At 38.3% G+C, this 16,453-nt stretch overlaps 1 protein-coding gene and 2 long non-coding RNA genes across 11 annotated transcripts in view; 2 read left to right on the top strand and 1 right to left on the bottom strand.

Moving 5' to 3' along the window:
- LOC146502758 (uncharacterized) overlaps positions 1-16,453 on the bottom strand; it is a 453,186-nt gene that overhangs the window by 152,663 nt on the left and 284,070 nt on the right. The window lies entirely within an intron of this gene.
- The window catches only part of cnih3 (cornichon family AMPA receptor auxiliary protein 3), a 122,121-nt gene that overhangs the window by 15,100 nt on the left and 90,568 nt on the right, over positions 1-16,453 (top strand). For all 9 annotated transcript variants that reach the window (XM_085133007.1, XM_085133005.1, XM_085133006.1 and 6 more), the window contains exon 2: positions 14,238-14,306. In XM_085133007.1, coding sequence (XP_084989133.1) covers positions 14,238-14,306 — 69 coding nt within the window. The remainder of the gene's footprint in view (positions 1-14,237; positions 14,307-16,453) is intronic.
- Positions 3,142-4,342, top strand: LOC146502767 (uncharacterized). Its single transcript, XR_014869375.1, has 2 exons — positions 3,142-3,331; positions 3,422-4,342. It is a non-coding gene; the product is annotated as an uncharacterized LOC146502767 (long non-coding RNA).

Below are 16,453 nucleotides of genomic sequence, written 5' to 3'. Positions count from 1 at the left end.
CACTAGCTACAAACACTCAGCTCACTAACTGCAACCACACTAATGGCACTCTCGCCCAGAGCTCACCTGTCCCTGGGCTTAAATACTTTTAATTACTGACGAGAGTCAGCTGCACAAAAGAAAAAAGGTGGCAGCTAAGGCAGGAGAGATGGTCGAACACGCCCACACAGACAACTTCAGGAGGCGACCCTGCTAGGGCCATAACACACCCATAATTATGACTTATAGAGCTTGCATAAATATATTGTAAAAAGACTCGTTCTTGAATTAGCACTTTTCTATTCCACCCATGCACGCCCTTTCATACAAGCACTTTTTTTTTCTATCCTTTTCCAATGTAAGTGCTTTCTATTTAACATTCACACTCCAGTGGATGTATCAGGGAGCAACATGGGGTTAGTATCTTGTCCAAGGATATTTGGCATGCAGACTGGAGCAGACGGGGATTGAACCACCAACCTTCCGATTAGGCGGTGCCCTGCTCTCTTACGCTACAACCACCCTTCAAACTGTTCATGGTCTTTTTATGAACTGATTCAGATGCAGATTACATTACAGGTTACTGTTTTATTACAAATTAGATTTTGAACATCGTGAAAACATCTTAAAATTTGCCTCGATTTGGAAGCTATTGGCATTCACTATGACCTTTATCAACTGCTGAGCTCATCATCCAAATGATTACAGGTTGTGTACATTTCACTTAGAGTTTAGCACAGGCTCCAGTAAATTGGACAAATGAGGATTTTTTTCATGTTTAATGTGCCTTGGCACAACATCACACTGAAAAACTGCATAGGATGATACCATTGATTGTAATCTTAATTAGGTTAGCAAACAGTCAGCATGGTTTTCAGGCATCAGGAACCTAAGGCTAATAGAGGTTGTGTTCAGTATATAGCTGGGCTGCTCAGAATCGATCTGTCTGTTCATTAACCCCTGCTGGCTCCTCATCCATCATCCTGACTCCACTGTGTCTGTTGTTCCACTACACAGTGCCTGCTTTGGAGGATTTCAGGGGTGATCTTCGCCCTGCCTCCTTTTTCATTACATGTCCTTTCTTTTTGGTTTTATTGGCACTTCTCTATTTAAAAATTTTTAGGTAGTTGATAGTGTGAGGTTTTAAAAGTGTGCAATTTTAACAGTAGACTTTCTTCTTTCATTTTTTTTTTTTATTTGTTACTCATTTGCTGTGTCAGTGATGTTACAGGAGCCTGGTGGCAATTTCACACAACCCACAGTACACGTCCCATGACATTATGAATGTCTTATATGTAGTCTTGATTAGAGATGATCAGGTTTCCACAGTTTTTTGACTCTTTCCTTAAACGATCCTCTGGAGAGACTGCTTTAAACATCAAAGGAATCATCATCTCTTTGTGGGTATGTTTAGTTTGTGAATATTTCTCTGGGCAAAGTGATCACAGTTGACAAGGTAAAGTCTCTGAGGGCTTGTTGACTTGTACTGATTTGTCTTTCATGAAAAAGGAAAAAAAAATCACTGCTGTGTATACTGTAGTGTGTAACAGGCATTTAATTTCTTAATGGGTTTATTTTTAAAACTCAACTCACTTATTCTTCAGATCACAGGGTTGCACAGCAAGTATGTTTTTTGGGGGGAACTACCAAATGGAGCCTAACTGCTGACAACATAATTTTCATGTTATATTTCCACTGAATTAAAAAAAGAATTAACAGGTACATATTGGACAGCTGAGGCCAACACTACCCATACTGCTGAGCTTACCTCATACCTGTATTGGTACTCTTACGTTAAAGAAAAAAAAATCCACAATGGTCACTGAAATAACTGCTAAAGGTTAGCTAATGAAAATCAGACATTGCTTTTGAATTGTGGTTCAATAGAATTAAAATTATAGTACCCTTAACTTAATATTTCTTTTGCTGTCTGTCAGTGTGACTTCTGCACATGTCGTCAGATTTCCTGGCCTACTCCTTATGAGTAAACTGCTCTAGCTGTTTCAGGTTTAAAAGGTGCTTTCTCCAGACTTCATGTTTCATGTTATAGTCAGATTTAGATCATAGCTCATAGAAAGGAATTTAACCAACAATTTTGCCCATGTGTGTGTAAGGGGTTGTAAAATGATATTAAAAAAAATAAAATGGAAAAGCCTGAAAGTCATCTCACAGGGATTGCTTGCATAAACGCGGACCTAGCTCATATATAATATGAGCCTAAAAGGGCAAAAAGAGTGAAGTTTGGACATCAGTTTGGAAAGTCTGAAGTGGTGGTATGATGTACGTAGCCTACAAACATTAGTTGTATTGATAATGAGTTTAAGTTTTTTGCTTCTGTTTTGTTTTTTTGTTTTAGGTTTTAGTAGGTTTTTAGTCTTTATAGTATTACGGTAGTAGCAGCATTGATTTTGAGGAAAACGACAACCAGAAATTATGCTAGCGTGCACAGTAAAAAATGGAGTGTCAATATTTCAGAGTAAACCTATTTTAACCTAGATAGAGTATTTACAACTCTATGAGGAGTAAACCAGCTCTAACATCAGAGTTAAAAGTCAGTGTAAAGTTTGTTAGTCACGCAGTGAAGACTTAACTCCACACAGTGTTTATTATTACCAGTCCGCAGGCGTGTGCGGCCTCAGACCTCTAATGCACATGGAATTTTCTCCGAAGAGCTGCCACAGTCAGGTAAGTGAAATTAACATTTCCATACTGGTAACATTGTTTAAAAGGTATTTTTAAACTAAATAGCTCTTTATAGTTTCACTGATGTTGAGTGAGGACATGTTAGCAGCATTTACCCATAGGTTTAATGACATTCCAGTAGCTACATGCTAGCAGTTGCTAAAAGTTCAGATGTTTGTTATCTTCTCACTGCGTTAATATGAACCTAAAACATTTTAACTATGTATTTCTTCTAAATGCTATCTAAATAATATCATTGTCACATGTCAAATCGCACAGTTTGAACAACTAAATTACCGTTTATCAGTAAGCTAATAATCGCTAATTAGCTTACATAAACGAACGTACTTTCAGAAAAAGTGGGTAACATTACCATAAAGTTAACTTTACTGGTTTATATTATTTTAAGCAAATGCCAAAGGCATACACTACTTTAGAGTTTTGCTCATTATTTAGTAAGAAATATATATTTTGTGTAAATTAACTGATAGCAAATCAGAAACGTAAGCTATAAAGAAACATTTTTAACATTGTATTATTTTTAATTGTGATGTTTAATGCCAATTATTGAATTTATACATTAGGGGATCTCCCCCTAAGAGTGATGTATGCGCAGGGCATTGTTGCTCTGTCTCCATATCTGGAAGACCCATATTCACAACATGGATATGTAAGTAAAGGGAACTTTTCAACATTAAATACATAATTGCCTTCAGAAATGTTGATAACATAGTCCTTCTTCGTTTATTTAATTACATAGAAACATTACTACGATCCAGAGAGCGGTTCAGGATACATTGCATGGCGGTTGAAGACCATTCAAAGAAAAGCTGTGGAGGAAAGTAGCGTGTCAGTTTGCAAATCTCCCAAAAGTAAGTTCACTTATCATTTAAATGATACTGATGTAATTTGTAGGCAGGATTCAATCAAACACCTCTCTATGTTCTGTATTTTTGCATTACAGATAGAACAAGATTTCCAACTACTGTTTTGTGAGGTCACTGCGAGCAAATTCTTGGAGAGGTGGCCCATCAATCTCAAAGCAAAGGTTGTAAAGGAAAGTCCTGGACTTGTCCCCACCTCAGAGCTCTTGGAGTTAATGTGCAATGCTGAGTCAGGTACTGAAGTTGAGAATGGTATGATTGTGACTGTTTTTATTTGCCATTGTTGGTTATATAGGTAATGCTGTCAATTCAATGTATTTTTGTAGGCTGGGACAGTGACTTGTCTACTATCTTGCTGCTGCTTCATCTGCTACCACCATCTGCACAAGGGCGAAAGAGACCAGGAAAGATGTCTGCATCTCAGGCTGTCAATAACCTCATCAAATTCCCAAAGATATGTTGTTTAAAAGATACTTTCCATCACCTCTATTTTCATGGACAGTGAGTTGAGCTAATCTACTGTCAGACGATAGTCACTTAATACTGTTGTTTAATGTGTTGTTGTAGGCTGGAACCAGTGTACAGCAGCATCTAGACAACATCACCCGAAGCAGTCAGCCCTACCTTCTTACTCAGGGATCCACAAGAAGCAGCATTCACACCTTCATTGTGATTGAGAAGTATGCACTTCCATGTAAAGTGAGAGGTTCAGTAGGAGCCCTTGATGAACTCTTTAGGGCCCATTATGTCTTTGGTACATCATACAGTTCATCCATGACCAACTTTTTTACTTTTCTGCAAACAACTACGACACTGGGGAAATGTGATATTGCTTTCTCTAGTGAGCATCATAGAACTATGAATTGTAAGGGTTTGTTATGTTAATTAAATGACACTGAAATGAGAAACATAATAAATGCTGTTACTTTAACCTGTATATTTGTTGTTATTTCCATAATGTAGGCTAAATCACAGTTATTTAGTAATATAGCATCATAAGATGAATATGAAAAAAAAAAATCACACTACAGAGAAATAAAAATGATATATTATTACACATCAGAGTGTTATTATTAAACTAAATTTGGAGTAAAAATAGCTCTATAAAGTGTAATCAAATTACTCTGAACAGTGTGAATAACCCTCAGTGTTAAATATTTTTACACATTTTGTTGTTAATTTTGACACTAAATTGAGTACAATTAACACTGAAAAGTTAACACTGGGCATAGAGTAAATTTAATTCTAATTTTGAGTGGGACCAAATGTTATCTGAAGCAGAGTTAAAATCAACTCTGTTAGTGTAAAATTGACACTTGGTTTTTTACTGTGTGAGTGTGCTGGCCTCACACTCAGACGTTTTCTTGTTTCATGGAGCACAGAAAAGGAAATTGAGGTACTAAGGTGTTGTTGGCCAATGTGCAACCTAAACCTTATCACTGTGACTTTTGTAACCCTATACAGATTCATCAATATAGAACAATACAACAATACAGAACGCATAGAAAATCATAATAGGTCAATTTTTAGATGCAAGTTTTTTAATGTTGTGTACTGACATGTAACTTTCAAAAGGATTTGCAGCCCTGTATTGAATGGCATGGAACAATTTGATTAGTAAACCTGCCTCTCAAGTATATTCTTCTTTGGTGGCCTCTGGTTTATGGGTGTGACACAATAAAAAACCTTTGCAGTAGTGGCTCAATAACAGCCTGTAAGGCCAAGAAAGCAAGTGTTGCTGGAATCAGTGTTGCCATGGTAATATGAACCCTGCTAGTGGCAAAAAGATATTATTATTACAATTTCAATGAGCCTGCAATTACGTCAGATTCCTTGAACTATTTAAATAGTGTGGCCACACAGGTGGTTTAATGTAAACAAATGGATACAATATATGTTTCATAACTATCACACGTGCAGTTTGTTTGCTTTTGGCACCTTGTAGAAAGTCCTGACAAGTGAACTGTGTATAAATAACAACACGCTGGTAGAAATGTTTAAAAAGGAAAAACTCAATTTCATTTGATCTCTTCAAAGTAAGGTGTGGTCGAGTGCAAATGTGAGGCCACAGGGCATCAACAAAACTGACTTTTCCAGCTGTCTTGCCATGCCAAGGTGTTCAGTTCAGATACCGGCCCACTGGCTCGAGTGGTAGAAACTGTAACACACAGAGAGTTCAAAGTACCTAAAGTGGTATTCTGCAGGTGGGGAAAGCCCTACGTTTTGGTGCAGCAGGGCAGTCGCACAAAATAGCTAACTTAATGAGCTTAATAAGTCACTTAATAGGTTCTATTAAGACATTTTTAATTTATTTTCTCTGTGGACAGGGTGTGGTCACCTGACCTATGCTGGTTCTGAGGTTTATTTCTCTTTGCAGATTTAGCAACTATTTTCTAAAATGCGCAATGTTACATAATATAGCAAGCCTGCTACTAAACTACTGCTACCGCTATTAAAGTACATCATAACTTTAAATTCAAAGTGATGGCTCCTACCAAAGTCTTCTAGAAGCACGTCCTGTTAGTTAGCAGCCATACTGATATCCTTCTGGTAACTTTTTTTGGACAGTTAAACTAAACTTTCATAGCAATTGTTAATCGAACATAAATGACTGCATGACTGAACTTTGGATGCTTGATAACTTTATTGAAAGTTCAGCAGTGAGAAGAAAAAAAAAAAGAAAAAAAACAGGATGTGCACTGTATGGGTTGTCAGCAAAATTTATACTCATATATTAATTAATAGTAAAAATCAACAATACTAAATTAAGATAATCATTTGCTATGGTATTAATAGCAACAGTGCCCTGTTTGCCTCCTCTTGCTGATAACTTTACACAGCAATGCAATGAAGAAAGCAAGTAGTAGTACTTAGCATTCATAACAGTTTAGGAGAAATTTCAGAGGTCAGTAAAGCTACTGAAACAGTTATCATAAATGTTAACCTATCCAGCATGGACTACAAGCAATTACCCGAAAGCCATATTAGCCATCTGGTATCAATTACTTAGCAGCTAGGAGATGAAAAGTATAGTTGGGTAAACTGTGAATAATTATTGCAGAGCTGAACGAGTCATGGATGGAGCCATGGCAGAGCATCTTTGTACAACTATTTAATAAAATGTGGTTCTTATTTTGTTGTAGCCATCAACAAGGTCAGTTTTAAAATGCAGGCAGTAACGGTTTCAATTTTACAGTGTTCTTTTAGAACTTCTTTATTTTAGTATAACTTATACCAACTTAACCCAAAGTTTATTCTTTACTTTTCCATTAATCGTTTAGTTGTGTGAGGTATTGTGTTGTTTGTTGTACCCTTTTGTTTTTTGTTAGGTTCTGAAATCTATTGTCCACAATATGTAATGAAACTATCTAAATAATTTGTAAAACAAATTAAAATCTCCAGACTTGACATTAATCTTTTTTTCTTTTTCTTTTTTTTTTTTTTTAAAGCTAAGTCATATTTAGGGAAATTTAGTTGAAAACAAGTTAAATTAACAAGTAAACAGTTAATTCTTTTGAGATATGATTTCTTCATCATTACTTCTTTTGCAGGATAGGGTTAAAATTTTCCATGTAGCATTGGATTCAGTATTGAGTATTTCCCTGGGTTTTATTATTGAGTTTTAAATTCCAGCAAAGTCTGCTTGCGTATCAATCCCGCTTATCAGTTCCACTTGCACTTCCACTGCTGTACTACTTCTAAGAAAAGTGTTCCGTATAATATGTGTAATCACTATTTGTTTTGAGTGACAACCCCAACACTGATCACTACAAAGAGAGGAAATACCCCCGACATGCACAAACATTTGACCACAGCATGCAAATAATTAGCATGAATGTAATATCTTTGATATGCTACTTAGTAACAGTGGTGTCTTCAAAGTGGAGCCAATGAGAATCGATAAGAGAATTGATAATGAATCAAATCAATGCATTATATCGATAATGGAATCAATAGATTCTTATTAGTTTGTATCACTAGTGACAATTCTAGTCGACTAACAGAACTATGTGGCAGAATGTGGCTGCAGCATACCAAAAATGAACTAGCTTGACAATATTTGTTACTGAACTAGGGCTGTTCGATATAACGATGTATATCGGATGACGATATAAAAACGTCTATCGTTTCATTTTACGCTATCGTTTGTTTTGTGGTGTCGCAAAATAAACTGTTATTGGCAATATTTTTTCATCGTTTTGATGGTCACTGTAGTGGTTATATTAATTTCTTAAAGTTCTCTCATTCTCTTATATTTAATATAACCACACTACGGACGGACAAGCACCTGTTTTTATGCGTTGTTGTCAGCAATAACGACGGTAAAACCATCGCGTGTCCGGTTGTTTATTACACATAAACCTTTCACAATAAAGCTCAAGATCTTGTTGAGACTTTTCAAAATAAACTGAATCACATGAAAGAGTCTGCAGAGTATTTACGGATGAGAAGCAATAAAGAGCCGTCAGGTGCTAAAAAATAAATCTTAGACTCAAACGTTAGAACAGGCTTTTCCCCGCAGCACGCTGTGTAATAAATACTCACAAAGGAAATGGCGGCCATTACAACTTATGTCTAAAAAATGCATCCTTTAATGCACTCGACTCCAGGTACACGACACCCAGCTGGAAACACTTCACGCAAGTCGAGCTGCCCAAGATTCACAGAAAACGTTACATCTTTGTGATTTATATCGTTATCGGGATGATAGATGTCTTATGTGGGGATATGAGATTTTGGTCATATCGCACAGCCCTATACTGAACTGCCTATCTGATTTAAATTCACATTAACTGGTGCCAGAAGGCCTTTTTGGATTGTTGCAGCACACTTTAACCATTGCTTGTTTGTTACCTGTTAGCAACCACCGTGGAGAATTAGGGGTTGAGTTAGAGTTGGCATATTTCATATTTCTGTTATTACTGATTTTTGTTGTTTCTAAAATGAACAGCTACATGGTAGAATTAAAGCATGTTTTTGGTCGGGCATAGCTGAAATTGCAAATTTAATTTGGCAAACAAATTAGGCTAAAGAAACATTTTTTTTTTGCTCTCTTTCCCAGGAAAGACACACACAGCATGGTGTCAGTCTCTTAGTCGCAATGAAAGACACTGGAGAGTTTGGCATGGCAAAAGAAGAGCGGAGGTGCCAGTTTGGCTGTTTTTGCAAGCCAACCCTAACTTCAAAGCACTCTGTTACAGTGAACATCCACATCAAAATAAAACTGGATTTACAAAAACACAGCATGCAGTCACTGCAAAGGAATCACCCTTCGAGCATGTGACAAATTTGAGATTTGGTTGTGTGGTCTGCAGCTCAGGGGCAGATGTTTGTGTCTGATCATGACTGAGCATATCTCAGACTGCTCAGTCATGATCAGTCTGAGATAAAGGGGGTGGAATTCTGTTTTCTGGTGTGTTTTCCCTTAAAGGTTCAGAACAGTCGATTGTAAAAATAAGCTCAGTCTTGAAATGTAGAATTTGATACTCTGACTCTTTTGTCCAATGTTGTGGCTTGTATTGTGCTTGTTTGTAAAGGCGTTTTTGTTGCCAAGCATCATCATTGTCACTGATAGAGGCAATGTCAGTTTGAAGATGAGAATGGAATATATTATTGACAGTTTTGCTATATGACTAGCAAAATTTGGCTTTACTGCTAAAATAAGTTTGTTGGGAGAAGAAACCAAAGCATCCGTACTAGTTCTGGTATCTGTAATCCAAGCAAACAGAGATTTGGTTTGGGCTCTTGCTCTGATCTTTTGCCTCACTCAAAGCCCTTTTTGGCCCTGAGTTGCTTCAGGAGAAGGTACTCAGTAAACAAAGTCCAAGCCACTTCACAAGGGTTCTTCTGCTGTCTTGCTCCAAACCCATGCCTCAGGCTTCTTTGCCTCAGTGCAAGTTGTTCTATCAGGGTTTGCTTCAGCAAACGACAGTGCTATCCTTTCTTCAGATGTTGAAGTTTTCATAAATTGCTTATTCTCAAATGCCTGAACTGTTTACCTTGAATGACCCAGCCAGGAGCTATTTTCTCCTCTTAAACCGGCACACAAAACCTTCTAACATGGTAAACGTAGGATTCGCTGAAGGAGTACAAGAGGTGAAACTCCAGATTTACAGCTCAGTCTAAGTTATATTTGACTGTACCTGCAGGTTAAAACTGAAAGATTTCGATCATAGATACAAGCTACCAAAGTAAGTTCTCTTTGTAGTGTGGTTGAGGTCGCCTTGAAACTTTGGTTTCACATAGTTCCTTTTTTAAACTAAATACATAAAACCAAGTGATTATTCAACATAGTGATCAACATCTCTGAAATTTGTTGTGAAATGATTTGAGGATTCAAAAAGAAGGAGAGTGCAAGGCACATCTGATAGTGGAGGCAATGATAAGCACTTTATTAATATGAATGTCAATGGGTGGCTATGGCTTGTTGTCTACAAGTGTTTTGAGCACTCGGTAAGAATAGAAAAGCACTATATAACAGTCTGTGTGCTATATTGCTTTCAATTCAACCCCTTCCTGAATAAGAGGCGTTAAATTATATTTTGCATACAATCCTCTGATTTCTGGTGCATCTACTGTTTTTTTTTTCTGTGAATGATCATCTAAGGATGACATGCACTCAGAACATCGAGTGTTTCTTCTCATATCGTGCTCATAAAAATGCATAGGTGATCATTTTCTGCTGCATGATGTGTAGTCTCTGTGGAAGAGTACATACTGTGCTTGGATTGATGTGTGTGTGTGTGTGTGTGTGTGTGTGTGTGTGTGTGTGTGTGTGTGTGTGTGTGTGTGTGTGTGTGTGTGTGTGTGTCCCCTCCATGAGGAACAGCCTGGGGGAAGCTAACGTGCTGTAACAGACCAAGGCAATGAGCCACAATCACTGTTAGGATCCACTGGGAAATAACATGTAAAGCACTGCCTTTCAGTGTGTGGGAGAGCCCAGGGAAATAACTAAGATTGGTGTGAACCTCTGTCATCACTGTTAATTCCCCGTACACACATTCACATGTGCAAACACATATGAAACTGCTTCATTGGTCTCTTGCTCATATAACATATAATGCATTGATAGTATTTTTATACTACACACACAGAAATCCAATTTTACTGACTCTGCACGCACACACACACACACACACTTGTTTTCATATCTTAGTGACCATATCTACAGGGTGGGCCATTTATATGGATACACCGTAATAAAATGGGAATGGTTGGTGATATTACAGTCCTGTTTGTGGCACATTAGTATATGTGAGGGGGCAAACTCCTCAAGATCGGTGGTGACCATGGTGGCCATTTAGAAGTCAGCCATCTTGGATAGAACTTTTGTTTTTTCAATAGGAAGAGGGCTATGTGACACATCAAACGTATTGGTAATGTCACAAGAAAAACAATGGTGTGCTTGGTTTCAACGTAACTTTATTCTTTCATGAGTTATTTACAAGTTTCTGACCACTTATAAAATGTGTTCAATGTGCTGCCCATTGTGTTGGATTGTCAATGCAACCCTCTTCTCCCACTCTTCACACACTGATAGCAACACCGCAGGAGAAATGCCAGCACAGGCATCCAGTATCCGTAGTTTTCAGGTGCTGCACATCTCGTATCTTCACACCATAGACAATTGCCTTCAGATGACCCCAAAGATAAAAGTCTAAGGGGGTCAGATTGGGAGACCTTGGGGGCCATTCAACTGGCCCACGACGACCAATCCACTTTCCAGGAAACTGTTCATCTAGGAATGCTCGGACCTGGCACCCATAATGTGGTGGTGCACCATCTTGCTGGAAAAACTCAGGGAACGTGCCAGTTTCAGTGCATAAAGAGGGAAACACATCATCATGTAGCAATTTCAAATATCCAGTGGCCTTGAGGTTTCCATTGATGGAGAATGGACCCACTATCGTTGTACCCCATATACCACACCAAACCATCACTTTTGTTGTTCCAACAGTCTTGGAGGGATCCATCCAGTGTGGGTTAGTGTCAGACCAATAGCGGTGGTTTTGTTTGTTAACTTCACCATTCACATAAACGTTTGCCTCATCACTGAACAAAATCTTCTGCGTGAACTGAGGGTCCTGTTCCAATTTTTGTTTTGCCCATTCTGCAAATTCTGTGCACCAATCTGGGTCATCCTCGCTGAGATGCTGCAGTAGCTGGAGTTTGTAAGGGTGCCATTTGTGAGTAGCTAATATCCGCCGAAGGGATGTTCGACTAATGCCACTCTCCAGTGTCATGCGGCGAGTGCTACGCTGTGGGCTCTTGCTGAATGAAGCTAGGATAGCCACTGATGTTTCTTCATTAGTGAGTTTTCTTGCGTCCACATTTTGGCAAATCCAACACTGAACCAGTTTCACGAAACTTAGTTTGCTAACTAAGTTTGCTAACTGTAGCATGGGAGATGGGTGGTCTCGTAGGGTGTCTTGCATTGAAATCGGCTGCAATGACCCGGTTACTGCGTTCACCAGATATCAACACAATTTCGATCCGCTCCTCACGTGTTAACCTCTTTGACATGTCAATGGCTGTGAACAAAGAGAAACTTGTAAATAACTCATGAAAGAATAAAGTTACGTTGAAACCAAGCACGCTGTTGTTTTTCTTGTGACATTACCAATAAGTTTGATATGTCACATGGCCCTCTTCCTAGTGAAAAAACAAAAGTTGTATCCAAGATGGCCGACTTCTAAATGGCCATCATGGTCACCACCCATCTTGAGGAGTGTGCCCCCTCACATATACTAATGTGCCACAAACAGGACTGTAATATCACCAACCATTCCCATTTTATTACGGGGTATCCATATAAATGGCCCACCCTGTACTTAACATAATGCTTTCCTTAACCGCTAACTCATCAAACAGCCTAAACCTAACCATAAACTAACTGACACTAAAACCACACTTTGAGTCTCCAAAATTCTTTCAAACTCGTGAGGACGAGCATTTTGTCCCCATAAGGGACTGTTGGTCCCCAGTAGTAGCATTCCAATTTTTGGTCCTCACAAAAATATCCAAACATGGCACGCACACACTGATATATGTGCTGTTGGTGTTCTCACAACTCACAGCTCTCCCATGATATACACGCACTGGAGACACAGAGTATCTCATGGATACACTGAGAAATACACTAATCTTTTCCAGCACTGTCACTTTAGCTCTCTCATTGCCTCATGAGGCCCAGCTAGTCAAGCAGTGGCATCTGTCTTTGTAGTGCAATTGCTTCCACTGCAACACAAAACACCAATTGAACTGTTGCATCGTTTTCTATTGCTATTCATCAATAGCATTGCTAAGAATTAAGCTAAGACCTACAGTGCAGTGCAATGGCTTGATGTCACTTGTGGGTAGATCTGATTAATTATGGCAGATTGTGTGAATGGTGATTAAGTTGAAGTGTCATTTTCAAATGGCAGATGATGTAATACTCCAAACCCACACAAAATATTTCCTTACAGTGTGTAAAATCTCACCACTTGATGTCAGTAGATTGCAGTCACCTGAGCTCTGTTTTCTTACCCTCCCAATTCAAGTGCATAATCATTGCTACGGTGGCTGCTGTAGGACAAATAACTCTGTTGCGAGTTTAGACTTTCAGTCTGCTGTTTACCTCAACTGTCAATATGTGTCCATGTCTATTAACTCTGGAGGAGGCTGTAAATTTTTGTGAAAGGGGTCTGATACGGGTTGATAAGTTAGTGTAGCTCACTTCTATGTTTTTCCTGGTAGCGGCAGTTACCATTTGTTAGGTCCAGTTAGTATCTGTTAGTTGATGTTAGCCTCTGTTAGGTGCTGTTAGCTGACATTAGTACAACTTTCTTTGAAGTGGATCAAAATTGTTGATCTTGGACACTTAGCGAATAATCTCTCCCACAGTGTGAGAATGTAATCAAACTGTTTGTCAGAGGGAAAGACACTGAGCTACTACTCATGGATGAATGGATGGATCAATAATGGCTCTTAGTAAAAGCAACTTGGAGAGAGATGAGGTTTTACAGTACAGAATATAATCTCCATGTCAAAGGCTTTTCTGGCATTGCAGCAGGTTGACTAGTTTGTTCAGCAAATGAAACATCAAACTGCAGACAAGTTGTCCTTACATAATTCAGATGGATTTTAAACATAAGTGGACTAATTTGCCTAATCTGTGAGGTTTTAGACCACGTGGAAATGCAGTCATCCAGTGAGCTGAAGACATTTTCAGGTCCTCTGTCTGTGTGTGTGAGAAACAAGGTTCAGCACTGAAAGTTCTAAGTATTTTTGGTGGAAATGTACTTGTATAGTCCTTGGTTGCTGAAGGTATGAATCTCTCCACCTCGCTCTATCTGGAAAGCAATAGTGCTTTATGGTGAAGCAGACTAAAGAGATGTAAATCTTTGAACTCATACACTTTTCTTTACATTTTTTTTTTAAATTGTATTTGGAAAGTACTTACAATACCATAATCATATGGTTATGATTATGGATTATGATTATGGTTATGATTAATTTTACTTATTTAGCATAAAGCAAAGACAGTCTAATAACATTGGTAATCTGCAGCTCAGCTCGGTACATAAATCTACACTGCAGGCTGTTTCTGTGAAATAATGATGTTCTTTCAAAGTGAGAAATGTTGCTCTTTACAGTCCCTCTATCTTACTGGTTATACAGTGATCATTTCTTTCCCTCTCTTTGTGTCAGATAACAGCTTTTGATGAGCTTCAGGCAGATTTCAAGGTGCCAATCGATCAGGGCAACCCACTCCATGCGGTAGGTCTGCTTTCCCTGTTCATTTTTATTCATACACCCTTCTTTTACAGATTTCTTTTCATGATTATCTTACTGTGTGTGTTGCATTATGAGAAAAAATGGAAAGTCCCGCATAATGCAAAAACATTGCAAGAAGTGGTTCTCAGTCTTTCCCAGTATATTTTGACTGTTTCTTCCCTGTTTCTCTTTCCATTAATTTCAAATCAAGCAGTTGGCAACATTCTAGTTTTGTATGCCGTCCTTTTCTCACTTCCTGGCTGACAAGCAGACTCCTATTATAAGACTTCAGGCCAAAGTATGAATGACTCATCTTTTACAAAAAAACAACCTTGAATATGGTTATAAATAAAATCGAAGTGACAAGCCACAAACATAGGTAAATGTGGCCTGCCAATGATGATTTTAACAATGCAAGCCATTTCTAAACTGTCAACTCTAAATCCTCAACCCTAGATGTTTAATACAAGCTCAGTGCTCTTTGCTGACTCACAATTATAAGAGGGATGCTAATCAAACAATATAGCTTGTGACATCATTACCTAAGCTTTCAACTGATTTCAAATGATTCTTCACCTTCCACTAACATGAAGCAATAATTCAGAGTAAAAAGCAACTGAAATATATATAATCAAGGGTTTATTTTTAACCATGAAGGAAAATAAATGCAAGTAAATTTCACTTGACCATATTCCACTAAATGTAATGACTTGCACTTATGTAACAAAATTGTGGAGTTTTTTTATGTAACAAAATCAGTTAAAGTCAGCATTTGAGGCAGACATTTATTTGAGTGTAACTTTTTGGTTTTTGTGCAAAAAATTTTTTTTTTCTTTACTGCAGGACTTTTGTAAGTTGTGGGAGATACTATCTCAGCTTAATAGATTAAAGTTCCTGCTGAATCATTTAGCAATATGATGTACATTTCAGCTAAATATGTGATTTTCTGTTTTTTAAAGCATGCAGAGACACATCATTAAATTGTGTCATCGGCAGTTCTGATCTGGAAGCCCTTTCAGCAGGGCAGCATCCTTTATCAGAGTTTTCCACAAGCAGCTTAACTTCAACCTTCCAAAGATGCAAAACATTGACAACCATTTTCTACTCTTTACAAGTAAAGTTCAGATCTGTTGGTTGAGATTCTAAAAGAAGAAAGAAAGAAAGTGTACTTTATTGATCCCCGTGGGGAAATTCCTCTCTGCATTTAACCCATTCACGCAGTGAAGCAGTGGGCAGCCATTGGGTGCCCGGGGAGCAGTGTGTAGGGATGGTACCTTGCTCAGGGGTACCTCAGGGTAGCTGTTCAGGGGAATCAAACCCCTGACCTTCCGATCATGGGGCCACCACTCTACTACTGAGCTATCCCTGCCCAAAAAAAAAAAAAAAGATTTTTGTGATACTATTTATTTCAAAAAGGCTTTTTCGGTTCTTCGGGGTTGGTTAGCGTGGGAAACCTACTCTCGGTGAAATTGTTTCAGGATCAGTTCCAGGGCTCTAAACCCCTCTCCCCAGAGTATTCTGAGCTTTTACAGTTGGCTCTTAATAATGCACACTGCTACAGCACCAGCAGTGAGCCTGAAGGTGACATTGACTTAAAAGCTCTGGACTGTATAGCTTCTTAGGACTATTGACTTCTATATGTACATGCTTGGGGATGGGTGTCAGAAGCAGGGGGAAAAAGTTGCAGAAAGAGCAAGACTTCCGAAAAAAATTGCAAACTGGGTGAAAGAGTTTGAGATGGAAGCTGGTAGACAGAAAAGGGGAGAAATGGCTGAATGAGGATTTCGTAAGAGGCAAATGAAAAGGACTCTTCAGATTGAAAGGCATTTTCAATACTCTGAAAACAGAGCATTAGACCAGATTTCCCCACTCAGTACCACTTTCATATTTTGTCATATTTGCATATCATTATGCAATGCTGAACGTATCAAAGAAACCAGCGAGGGAATGGGTACAAAAGGTTCCATCTAATTTTCTCTTCCATTTTTCTTTCTTCTCTCACTCTCCCACATTTCCTTAACCCATCCCTCCCCCAATTCTCCTCCTCCTTCTTACATGAAACGCATCACTGCAGTGAATATTAACATGAAAATGTGGCCTTGAATTGCATGATTTCTTTCCAAAATACACATTCATTAAAGGCATTGTTA

The sequence above is a fragment of the Neolamprologus multifasciatus genome, chromosome 15, assembly GCF_963576455.1.
Source record: "Neolamprologus multifasciatus chromosome 15, fNeoMul1.2, whole genome shotgun sequence".
Classification (NCBI taxonomy): domain Eukaryota; kingdom Metazoa; phylum Chordata; class Actinopteri; order Cichliformes; family Cichlidae; genus Neolamprologus; species Neolamprologus multifasciatus.
Note: the sequence above shows the minus strand (reverse complement) of the source record. Positions and strands in the feature narration are given on the sequence as shown.